Source organism: Seriola dumerili, unplaced genomic scaffold, assembly GCF_002260705.1.
Source record: "Seriola dumerili isolate Sdu_G_001 unplaced genomic scaffold, Sdu_1.0 BDQW01000110.1, whole genome shotgun sequence".
NCBI classification, from domain to species: Eukaryota; Metazoa; Chordata; class Actinopteri; order Carangiformes; family Carangidae; genus Seriola; species Seriola dumerili.
Genome location: NW_019174365.1, coordinates 3518396 through 3531339, shown reverse-complemented (window position 1 = coordinate 3531339; position 12944 = coordinate 3518396). Strand labels below are relative to the sequence as shown.

The window sequence follows — 12944 nt, the reverse complement described above, 5'->3', positions numbered from 1 at the left end:
TATGCCATGTTTCACTTGGCAGGTTCCAGGAAATACTTTGAATTGTTGTCATGCTGCCCAAGCATTACTGATACAAACTGCAGTGTTAAATAATGACTGACCATTTTCAGAACTAGGTCTGGTGATACAGTATACACTGCTGAGACCTCCATAATTGTGCATTTGATTGTTTTAAGGCCCAAACATAACACCCAGCACAGCACACCCACACACACATTATAAATAATCAAATAATTAGAATAAGCATTATAGAAGTCACAGCAAACACAGTAGGTTATGTGACCTTTATCTACCTCTGTTGGTAGGCAGTATGAACTGCATCTACTCTATACTGACCCCACTTCAATACTTCTGCAGAACAATCTTCACACACTCTCCATTAATCTTGTCCATAAAGTCTGTAAAGTGGTTTTTGACCTTGTCTGATGGGGTCTAGATGTAAGAAAAACATAAAGAAAGACATAAATTGCAATGTTTTGTCCTTTGACAAATAGAGTAAGGTTTCACACATTTTAGGGTTTCAAACTTTAGGATATAGTAGTAGTATGGTATAGGATCCATACCAGGATTAATCATAATCGTAAATCAGTGATTTGGTGGGTTTAACAAAAGAAAGCTTGTAATGATAAACAATTAGGCTGCACTGAAATTAACTAACCTTTTTGCTTGTTGATTCACACCAACATCCTCTCAATTTTGTGTTGGCCTTAATTGTGCACTGAAAGTTGGCAAATCAGTAGGCAAATGACAGAGGGGCAGCAAAGCCACAGATGACCAGTAACCTGATCATGTTAGAATCATACAGAGATATGTATTATCATGTTCTGTTCTTTATCATATCCTGAATATGGTTCAAACCAGGATAATAGGCTACATAACAGGTATTATAAAGTTATTATAGTTGTCATAAAATATTCTAATGAAAAATACAGACTTTACCATAAGATTTGGACCTGAGGAGTGAGCTGAGGAGGCAGGGGGGTCCTTGGCTGATGTAGCCCACTGCTGGGCTCAGCAACTATAAAAACAGTTATGTTCAGCCCCCTCCCCTTCCCAATAATTCCCTCCCAACTCAATCACTTAGCAGGCCTTGGTTATGTTGAGAATGAATAGCAAGCCTCTCCTAATAACAGTCACCTTCTTAGAAAATTGGTAAACCTACAAAAATTCCTTCTTTGTCCCCCTTTTGTGACAGTTTACACCCATATAGAACATAATGTACTTATGACTATATAAACAGTACCCAATTACTCTTAGTCCCGTCAGTGAGTGGAGGCAGAGAATACGAAATTTTGTTGTCAAATATTTGTTGAAGGTACTGCACTTTGTCCTCTAAAAGACTATCACAAATAGACTGTGGTCTGCCTGAACGATCTGGTGGATTAAATTAAACGTAAGCCCTTCCTGTATCTAATTTTGATCTACAGCTGCTTAGAGCAGCAGTGATGGAGAAGGAGGCGGTGTCGCTTGAGGCAGACGGGGCAGGTGGTGCACCGGGAGGAGCGCCACCGCCGCTAGACTGCACAGCTGCTTGTTGTCATGGAGGAGCAAAGATGGCGGTCCTGGCCTATAGCCTGGGCAAACGCGAAATAAATCAACATTTCACCATTAAAAATGCCAAATTAATATCGCTAGTAGTCGTTATTTTACTCCTTGTGTTTCACACAGCTTCGCGATATTATGGAGGTAAGTGGTCTTCCGTTTATTAAACTTACTATTGATGCAGCCAGTGAGACACTTGACACAAGCTATTGCTAACGTTAGCCAGCTAGCGGCTCTGTACTTCTCTCTGCGGGTCGGTTCAGTGCCGTTATCCAGTTTTGCTTTTTAAACGTGACACATACAGGCTGTAAACTTTATATAAAGCAGATAGGTCCTTGCATTGACTAAATTCACTAACAGCAGCAGCATGAACTTAAATCGGCTTTGTCCCACTGGCTAGCTGAGTCAAGCTAACACTGCATTTAGCTGTGTTTACATGCTCCTGTCAGCACACGCTTGATTATTGCTGGGGAAGCCGTGTGTAGAGTGATGTAGCGAACAATTGTCATAACAAGGTTTTTATTATTCGGAGGGCAAAGCCATTTACATCGACAGTACCAGCCAGTCAGTTACTTTCCAAACAAAAGCTAAAGTATCAATTAAGCTTGTCAGAAATGTGATGTTGTACCGTTAACTAACGGTAAAAAACTGTAGCTTTAGTGGCTTTGAACAGTATTATAGCAGCCTGCTTTCTGCCGCAGGTCTTTCGCTAGTTTGTATTGGTTTGTCGGGCAAATATAAGAGACAGAAACGCCTACTGGACTGGAGACTTAATTTCAGGTGTAAAGGGCTGGATCTAATTTGTGCATATCCCGCACCCGAAAGACTGAGAATGACAGTGATGGCACAGAGCCAAGAGCTGTACTATAAAGAAATATTAGCATGGCATACATCCACCTCGCAGTTGGGTCGCATAGAGTGGACTTTGTTCATGAAAATGGATAGGAACCAGAGACCTCTGTGTACACGCTGAGAGCAGCTGCTTTGGCTGGCGATGACACTGAAATGCCCACGTCTCTCGCCAGCCTGCCGATCCTTCATGTTCGCCTGTTTCTATGGAGTGATTCAGTTGGAGATGGCTCTATTCATTTTGCACACAAATGAATAGCTGGAGAGATTTATGGTTGAGCTAAATAACTGATGACTTCATTTTATATTATGGCCCCCAGCAGAGCCCTGTATTGTGTCCTAGTCTTTTGACAGCACTGAATGAAAAGCCATGGTACTATTGAGACAGCAAGTTGCAGTCATAGTTACAGAGAAACTGTGGATGAAAGCGAGATTAGTGCTTTTGTTTGGTCTTACTGGTAGATTCTCTGTGTCTTGCCTCCAGGTGGAGACTCATGTGAATGGCTGCTGTCCAGAGGACGTTACTTGGGGGAGAATGTATGGCAGCCTTATGGCTGTATGATGCACAAATACAAAAGCATGTGAGTCACACTAACTGTGCAAGGTTGCTCTTATGTTTCAGATAAAGATCTAAGTGTGTAGCAGTGATGGATGAGATGTGTGCATCTGTGTGTGTGTATCTGTCTGTAAGGGTGGATGGGTGATTCATGAGCCAAATAACCAATTGAAAAGATTACATGGTCAGACAGACAATGAACCACCAAGCACATGAATGATTGCCATCTGCAGTTGTTAAGATGTACAATTTTCAGATTCCTCACTATCATTTTTGTCTTACAGTGAAGCCAAAACATGCCTTGCTGAAAAGCGGGTGGCCTTTGTTGGTGATTCACGAATCAGGCAGCTATTTTACTCCTTCATCAAAATTATTGACCCTGAGCGAAGAGAAGAAGGAAACAAGGTAATTATGAGAAACGGCGCCATGTGCTTTTGTCAGGTCATTTTTTCAGCAGAGTGGTGGGACAAAAAAGTGATGAGGGTAAACAGCATACAAATCTACAGATCTACATATCTGAAGCACAACTTGATATAAAAAAAAATGACAAAGGTCAGACACTGTCAGTTATTCCTCCATTTACTCTCTGCTCATGTGTACTGAGCTCTCTGATCTGATCAAAACAAGTTGACCTAGAATGATAAAATAACTTTTTAACTTACTATGTCCTGTACCATATAGCCTGCAACTGTACAACTGTATTCTGGCAAAACCAACTAAAAATATGTCTAGAAGAGCAGACAGATAGGTAGAGATGTCTGTTTTAGTCACAACCACTTTGGAAGGAGGGCTCCTTGTGTCTTCTGTAAGAAACATTTTTCCTTGTACACTTCCCCACTGATTGAGGATTTTGCCTCAAACATTTTCTGACTGGGAAAACAATCATGTTTATTCTTGGCTTTGCAATGCTCTGATTATTTACCAGAATGACACCCTATTAAATGTAGGCCTGGCTAATCATTCACTGCTATTTACACTGAATCTGAAAATATTCTACCATTTGTGATCAATTTACTTGCTATTCTTAAGCCTGACACCAAACCTCAACCTATGGCCTTAATGTGATAAATAGCCCCACTGATCATTTTTTCCTACTGTATGTCATTACAGATTTGATTTTATTAAAGTGTGTAAATATATTGAGGCCTTAAGACTTCCTGAAATAGGTGGCATTGAGACAATGTGCTGCAACAAAAATTTAATAGTAAGTGGTTTGCTCAGAAAAAGTGAAACCAAAAAAACTGAAGCACTGGAATGCATGGCAATTATGCAGCAGTCTGAACTATTTTGGTCTGATCTCAAGCTGGGAAAAAACAGGAACACTATCTGCCTAACAGACTTTCTCTCTGTCTGTCCCCATGTAATGTCTGAAGCATGAGGACATTTCCTTTGAAGAAGAGAGTTCTGCTGTGAATGTGGTGAGCTATTTCTGGATGTGTTTTTATCTCCTGTTCTCAGTCTGTCAAAACACTGATAAAAGTTAAAACATCTCCGTCCTCTTTATGTTTAGGACTTCCTTTGGTATCCAGAGGCAAATAATTCGATGAAGGAGCGCTTGATATCATGGACACATGTGAGTTTAGATGTTAAGTTCTGTTATGAACAAGTGGGGAACATTGTTAATCAAAGAAGTTTCATAGACACATGTTCAAAAATAGACAAAAATTCATAATTGTTTGGACAGGGATTTGCAGTTCTGACTGCAGCTTCTCTTGTGTGTTGCAGGAAGCTTCAGCTAAGCCAGATGTTGTCATCCTTGGAGCTGCCACAGTAAGCAGTATAAACAAGGGCTTAGCATTGCTGCACATTTTGTGAAAGACAAGACCAAGGTGTTGGCTCAGGTATATCAATCTTAATTCCATCTATTTATCTACAGTGGTCCATCAAGTTGCACAGTGGCAGCAGCGAGACCCTGCAGCAGTACAAAGTCAACCTGACAGCCATTGCTGTGCATCTAGAGAGGCTGGCTGACCATGGAGAGGTCTACTGGGTACTGCAAGGTAAGCTCAGCTTGTAGTAAAAGACCCAAGATGGGAGCTGTTTATCATTGGTCATCTCAGTCGTGGTGGTAAAGCAGATTACTGCCTTTTGCCTCCATTACAGTGATTAATCTCTCATGTGATTACTGCCTTCATGTCAAATGGAATTACCATTAGAATGACTTGATGGTTTAAAGCTTTGATTGTGAAGTGTTCACATATGCTAAGTCACTTCATATCATCACCCACCACAAATTGGTTTGTTGTTTTGGTTGTTTGTGAATATCTACAGTATATCTTATTATCCATATATTAATTTATTAATTACTGACATTGAATGCATTTTCTTCAACAAACTGGAGATGGTTGGGTTCTTCGGGGTATTTTAGGTGCTAAAGCGTCATCACTAAATCCCAACCCCCATCTGGTATGTTAGACTAATTTCACGTGTGTGATCGCAGAATATTGTGAATATCATACAGTGGCAAGAAAAAGTATGTGAACCCTTGGAATTACCTGGTTTTCTGTACTGATTTGTCATAAAATGTGATCTGATCTTCAGTTATAATCTTTTTTGTCTGTATTGAATACAACAATTAAACATTCACCGTGGTGGTGGAAAAAGTCAGTGAACTCTTGGATTTAATAACTGGTTGAACTTTATTTGGCACCAATACCCTCAAACAAGAGCTTCCAGCAGCTGCTGATCAGAGCTGCTCAATGTTCAGGAGGAAGTTTGGACCCTTCTTCTTTATAAAGCTGCTTCAGCTCAGACATATTGTCTGGATATCTGGTTTGCATGTTTTTCTTCATGTCATTCCACATTATCTCTATTGGATGAAGGTCTGGGCTATAACTGGACCACTCCAGAAGGTGGATTTTCTTTGTCTGAATTTATTATGAACTAAATTTACTCTAATGTTTAGGGTCATTATTCTTCTGCATCACCCAGCTTCTCCTGAGCTTAAGCAGGTTGACAGCCACCCTGACATTATCCAGGAAGATACCTGGATAAACCTGGGAATTAATTTTCCCCTTGATGATGTCGAGCTGTCCAGATCCAGAGTGCTCCAGGTGCTCTTTATAAACTTCAGGGGTGCAACAATGTTTTTTTGGAGAACAACACCTTCTTCCGTTGTCTCTGTGGCAGGACACCATGATCCATACAACCATGCACCATGATTTGTGTGTGGTGGACTCATAAACAGAGATGTTAGATATAGATTCCTTTAAGCCTCTAGCTGTTACTCTGAGCTTCCTTGTTAACATTATTGATCATCTGTGGTGAGCTTTTGTCATCTTACCTGGACGTCCACTTCTAGAGTAGCCACAGAACTAAATCATCTTCATTTGTAGAGAGTATACAGAGTGTGACTGTGGACTGATGAAGATCTAGGCTCTTTAAGATGACTTTCTGATCCTTTCAGCTTAATGCAAATCAACAATTCTTGATCATAGTTCTTCTGAGATCTCTCTTTTTTTGTGAGGCATGGTTCACGTCAGCAGATGCTTCTTGTGAAGAACAAACTCAAAATATGTTAGTGTTTTTTGTAAGCTAAAGAGTCTGTAACCCACACCTCTCGTCTTGTTTCATTGATTGGACTCTAGGTTTGATAACTCCTGACTCCGGTTAGCTTTTGTTGATATCATTAGCCGAAGGGTTCACATACTTTTTCCAGCCTACACTGTGATAGTTTGAATGATATTTTCAATATGCACAAGAGCAAAACAATGATTTGTGTGTTATTAGTTAAAATAGATTTTGTTTGTTCATAATTGTAACTTGGATGAAGATCTGACCATATTTCAGAATGAAATTATACATAAATGGAGGTAAATCCAAATGGTTCACTTACTTTTTCTTGCCACTGTATATTCTCATATATGCACCTTCTCAACTAAACCTTTTTCTCACACTGCATGCAACACCATCACACCTCCACTCAACAGACCCAGTAAATGAGGAGGTGTTGAGTGAGAACAGGAAAATGATCACCAACCAGCAGCTGGAGCTGTACAATGAAGCAGCAGCAGATGTGCTCAACAGCAGCAAGCGTAACGGCAGGTCCAGGGTCAAGCTGTTGGCCGCGTCGCGTCAGGCGGCACTGGAAACGATCACCCTGTCAGACGATGGCTTGCACCTGCCTGAGAGCACCAGGAACGTGGTAGGCAGGATTTCTGTTAATTTGATGTTATTTATTGGCAAATATATTGTTCTATTCAATATGGCAGCACAGCTGTTGTATTTTTAACTTGGAATATTACTCATCTCCTCCTCACCATCCTGTGTAATTGTCCTGTCAGGGGGCCATGGTCCTCATGAACTCTGTGTGCAACAAGCTACTGAGGCCCATAGATGGATCCTGCTGCCAAACGTTACCACCCCCAAACTTCCTCCAGAAATTGTCAGCGTGTTTCTTCCTGGGCTCAGCCCTGGTCTTCCTGATCCTCCACGTCCTTGGCAACAACCGCCACCGCCGACCTGTGCCCCCTGATGTGGAGAGCCTAGAGGAGAAGAAGCCAGCGACTGCAGCTGTCCCCTTGGGCCCGAAGGCGCCCTTCCAGGCGCTCTGCAGGATGGGCATCATCATGGGCTATTTTTACCTTTGTGATAGAGCAGATGTCTTCATGAAAGAGCAGAAGTTCTACACACACTCCACATTCTTCATCCCTCTCATCTATATATTTGTCTTGGGAGTGTTTTACAGTGAGAACAGCAAGGAGGTAAGACAGGACCTGCTGTTCAGTGCAGTATATATTTTGTTTGATGTCTTATTTCAACATAGAATTAAGTCCAGTACATTCTCTCTTGGTGTTGAAAAGATACATTTTTCTGAAAGTATACATTTTTGTCTGCCTCATGCACATCCTTGTGTGAATATAGTTTGAACATATGGTGAGCTTTAACTTGATTGCTGGATGACTGACTGACATTATTATACAGTCATATGAGCTCAAGTTCAACAAAACTTTTAACTGTATGTAAAAGTTTTGTTGAACTCTGAGTTCATAGGGAAAAGTAAAAGTTTAAAAAAAAGTTTTTAAATAAGTAGGAAACAGTGAAATTCCCTGACAAGCAGATTAATCTGGCTGTCTGTAGTGATGCATTAAGTTTGATTAAAGTTTGCGAATTTATATCTGGTTTACAATTTCAATTTTCTTCTGCACAGACCAAATTACTCAACCGAGAGCAGACAGATGAGTGGAAAGGCTGGATGCAGCTTGTCATCCTCATCTATCACATATCTGGTGCTAGCGCTGTGAGTTCTAAATATGTTTTCTCCACATACATTTGGGAATAACCTGCTTGGAGGAGGTGTATATCAATATTTGATGGCATAAATTGATTTTTTTTTCTTTTTAAGTTCATTCCAGTGTACATGCACGTGCGGGTGCTGGTGGCAGCGTACCTTTTTCAGACTGGCTATGGACACTTTTCCTTTTTCTGGCTCAAAGGAGACTTTGGACTGTATAGAGTGTGCCAGGTGAGGGCACAGACAGTTATACTTTAACCAGCTTCTTGCAGTGACTCATGGTAGTGCTTTGACATGAAATACAGTGGAAATTGCTTACAGTGATCACGGTTACAGTGAAAAACCACTTATATGGATGAAAAAGCTTAGGACAAAATCATTCCTTTACAAATGCTGTTTAAATAATTTGCTTATAATAATCAAGTAGTCCGCTTACGGTGTTCATTTTGGGTCTTTTCATACAAGACAACATATGAGGAAAAAATAGTAGCCTACTACTGCAAGCTGCCATATGCGTAGGCTCTCTTCTAATCTATTTGTATGAGGTTTTTGGAGCCACAGTGTGTAATGACTGTCCCTGCCTGCTCTCCCAACATAAGTTCACTGTGTGTCTACATGCACTTGCTTTGCGCATTGGCACAACGTGATATTTTCACTGCCATGGCTCACTGAGTTATTTTGCCCCCTGTTCCTTCTCTGCTCGCGTTTCAGGACTTTTACTGTGTGTAATTATCGTCCTGCTGTCTCACAGCAGCAGGTATGTTATGTGAACGGATTGTAATGCTTTCGGCATGACCATTCAGACAAGGCTTTGAGCAGGAGAGGGCCATGGCACTGTTTGTTATTTTGTCTTTAAATCATTCAGTAGTGAAGCTGTCTGTTTCATTACTTAATATTCATGTCATTAATAAACAAATGTCAATTGGATGGTAATCTACATGAGAAGGAAAGAAAAAGGACAGATGTGATCACTATAAAATGGTTTCCACTGTATCATATTATTGATGATAAGAAAAATACAGGTATTAGATTTGGACTTACCTACACACTTACTTACACTTTCAGTGTGATGCTTTTGATTTATTTAAGTTTGTGTTTTCATGTTTTTTCCACCCCAGGTGCTTTTCCGTCTAAACTTCCTGGTCTTGGTGCTGTGTGTGGTGATGGACAGACCCTATCAATTCTATTATTTTGTCCCACTGGTCACCTTCTGGTTTGTCGTCATCTACGCTACACTGGCCATGTGGCCTCAGATCCTGCAGAAGAAAGCCAACAGTAGGTGTCAGACAACTGATGAAAGTTTAAAACTGTTACCGAATTTGTTTAGCTCATTTGCTTCATAGTCATTTACTATGTGAATCAATACATGCATTAATTCTACACAATAAAAGTGGTACTTGTCATAAATGTCAGCAGCAGGGTTTCTTTTAGAAAACAATGTCACTAATGGTTGTCTTGTTCTCTGAACAGGTAGCGGTATATGGCACCTCGGGGTCCTGGCAAAACTACTTGGTCTCCTTCTGTTCATATGCTTCTTTGCCTTTTCACAGGTGGGTGAATTTAATCTTATCAGTAGTGACTGTAACCTCACTCTAGTCTGAGTTTGTAAAACAAAATGAAATTATATTACAGGTTTTAGATTGATTTCATATGAACAATTTCATGTGTGAAGTGTAAATGGTGACACGTCAATATCATTTCTTTCAGCACAATTTGAAAGACAGGAAATACTTTCAAATACAAGAATACTGTATTTGATTACATTTGTTTTTAGCCTAAATAAGGCAAAATGGATGAGTGTGCATTCAAATTCTGAATGGGTTGTCAGTGTAGTGTAGACACAAATTGTCGGTCCCTTTCTCAAATTCATGGTTTGGTCTTTGTTTGAGACCCCATGTAATATTCATGTTTTGGCCTTGTGACTCCAGGGTTTCTTTGAGAGCATCTTCTCCATGTGGCCCATCTCCAAGCTCTTTGAGCTGAACGGAAGCATCCACGAGTGGTGGTTCAGATGGAAGCTGGACCGATTTGTAAGTCAAATGTGTTTCGTTCCACATGCACCCAAGTTTAGTAGCTGCTGTATGAACATGTTTTGTGAAATGTAATGCGTGGCAGAGTATATCAGAAGCTTTTTCAAGTAAGACCAAATTTTCTAAACTTTGGATAAAATCGTTAATTTTCTTTTGCAGGCGGTGATACACGGCATGTTATTTGCTTTCATCTATCTGGTGCTGCAGAAGCGCCAGGTGCTGTCAGAGGGCAAAGGAGAAGCTCTCTTCTCTGTCAAGATTTCCAACCTGCTCCTCTTCCTCTCTGTTGTCTCCTTCATAGTAAGACTCTTCATCTGATTGCAATTGATTAACAAAATGCTTGCTTACAACAGCATCTTGGGAGAGAATGTTTACACAGTGATGGGTGTGTATTTGGATAAATGCCACACCCAGTAGCTGCCTTGACAACCACAACTGTCTGCTCTTTATGCTCTTAATTATGTCCTTACTTAAGACTTTGCGCACCTTTTGTGAAAGGTGCGCAGAACGTAACAAGAACTCAGTCTAGTGACAATCTATTCATCTCACATGGATAACGACCATCAGGCAGCTCATGTGTAGCACTGAGGCAGCTCTCTGTTCTTTGTTGACTCCACGTAAGCAGGTGGAAATTATAGGAACATGGGCTATTCAAACTAAATCAACCCATTCAGTTTTGCTGCAGCTGAAGATTTAACACTGTTACCCAACTTCTCTTTTTCCCCATCATTCTAGACTTACTCAATATGGGCCAGCAGCTGCAAAACCAAAACAGAGTGCAACGAGATGCATCCTTACATCTCTGTGGTCCAGGTACAGTAATTATCTCTCTTATCTCTTTTTTCCTCTTTTCCTTTTGTTCCCTGTCTGTGTTTGATGTTATTAAGCCATGTGGCGTTTAACAGCAATCTTAATCCTTAATGTTGATCCTAATACTTTTGCTTTTGATTGAGTATCAGTATTGTTTTACAGTTGTAATCCCTTCGGATTTGCCTTGAGATGTCATTACCCTAATTGCATGACAGGATAATATGTGTATAAAAACAAGGGAGTTCCCTTGTATGGCCTAAAGATAGTACAGGCATTATCTAGAGTCAATCTTCACTGGGAAATGGTTTGAAGTAATGCAGTAGATAAGGTCACTGACAATATAGTTGGGCTTTCTTCCTCTAAACCGGTTGAGATTGCAGACCCTATCATACTACACCCAGTGTGTCTTCATGCTTTGACTCTTAGAAATGGCTTTGTTCTCTTTTTTTCTCCACAGATTTTGGCCTTTATTCTCATCAGGAACATTCCTGGCTACGCCCGCTCTATATATAGCTCTTTCTTTGCATGGTTTGGAAAGATCTCCTTGGAGGTGAGAAGGACATGCCAGTAGAGTTACAATAAGATAATAAAAAATGCATTTATGTGGCTCTTTATAAAAATGTATTAAACGTGCTTTGCAAAGGCTACCATAAAACATTAAAGAAGGATGAGGAAACAGTCTAATAAATACCGGGAATAAAAATATAAGTACAAATAATGATCAGAAAGCCACTGACAATCCTTACCAGCTCTGTATGTGATGTCCTGCTGCTCTCTGGAGGCAACCGTGTTAAAATGGAATTACATTACCTACTATTCAACACGCTTTGTTTGTCTCCCCCAGCTGTTCATATGCCAGTATCACATTTGGCTGGCAGCAGACACCAAGGGAATTTTGGTCCTGATTCCAGGAAACCCTTCACTAAACATCATGCTCAGCACCTTCATCTTTGTTTGTGTGGCTCATGAGATTTCCCTCATCACCAATGACTTGGCCCAGGTGGTTATCCCCAAAGACAGCGTGGCCCTGCTCAAGAGACTGGGGGCTGTGGGGCTCTTCAGTCTGATTGTACTGCTGCTAGCCAGAGGCAGCCAGCCCACACCCGGTGCCTGATGGACACCTCTTTATTGGGGGGCACAAAAGACTCGCTAAGCCCCTGCTGAGATTGAAGTAAGGTACAGATCCAAGCCAGGAGCAGGCCCGGGGTTTGAGGCTACTGGCGGCCACAGGCGACAATAAGGAACCCACGGGAGATCACCGCTGGCCATGTTTGAGCAGAGTCTGTACTTTTTGACTGCTGTGAAAGTCGCACACTGAAGAAAAGAAAAATGCCCAGAAAAGAGGACATTGCTCCTTTTAAGTGCAAATGGTAAGAGAAAAAAGAACAATAACGCTCGAAATGTTTACATTATCTGGATTCAACATAGGAGAAACTTGGAGATGTGGAGTTTAATTTAAAACAAAAAGAGGTCCTCTCATTTCAACGCCTCGTGCTTGCTGTGTGAATTTTTGCAGCGTTGCTTCTATTTAGCCAAACACACAAATAGGAAGTTTATTTTGTCACATACAGTACTTCCTGTCATTACTTCAATTTGGAAGAGACCACTGGGCACACACTCCGTCCACATGGCAGTAGCAGCTGAAGGTATTTTCACTCAGGTGGATCCATAACCTACATATTCAGATATCTACTCTTTTACGATAACATGTTCAATTGTGCTGCAGTTTATTATCAGCATTACTTTGTACAGTATTTCTGGTGACTTTAGAACAGTGTTAGATATCTAAATATGCAAAATATGGACCAGCAACTAGTTTGGGTGATCAAAAAACTCAAGACTAAAGTAAAAAAAAGAAAAATTGGAGTGCAATTGTTAAAATGTTGAAATATCCCTCAACATATTTTTGCTAATGTTTTTGTGA

At 40.6% G+C, this 12944-nt stretch overlaps 1 protein-coding gene across 1 annotated transcript; it reads left to right on the top strand.

Annotated features, from left to right (window-relative positions):
* The first annotated feature begins 1542 nt into the window (after window positions 1-1542).
* casd1 (CAS1 domain containing 1) lies at window positions 1543-12847 on the top strand. The gene is made up of 18 exons (XM_022747015.1): window positions 1543-1686; window positions 2876-2972; window positions 3232-3352; window positions 4321-4365; window positions 4458-4520; window positions 4673-4717; window positions 4824-4947; window positions 6877-7091; window positions 7231-7650; window positions 8097-8186; window positions 8292-8411; window positions 9299-9455; window positions 9651-9730; window positions 10109-10210; window positions 10370-10510; window positions 10946-11023; window positions 11478-11570; window positions 11865-12847. Exons 1-18 carry the CDS (start codon window positions 1554-1556, stop codon window positions 12132-12134), a joined length of 2394 nt encoding a protein of 797 aa, XP_022602736.1. The 5' UTR covers window positions 1543-1553; the 3' UTR covers window positions 12135-12847.
* Window positions 12848-12944: the final 97 nt, after the last annotated feature.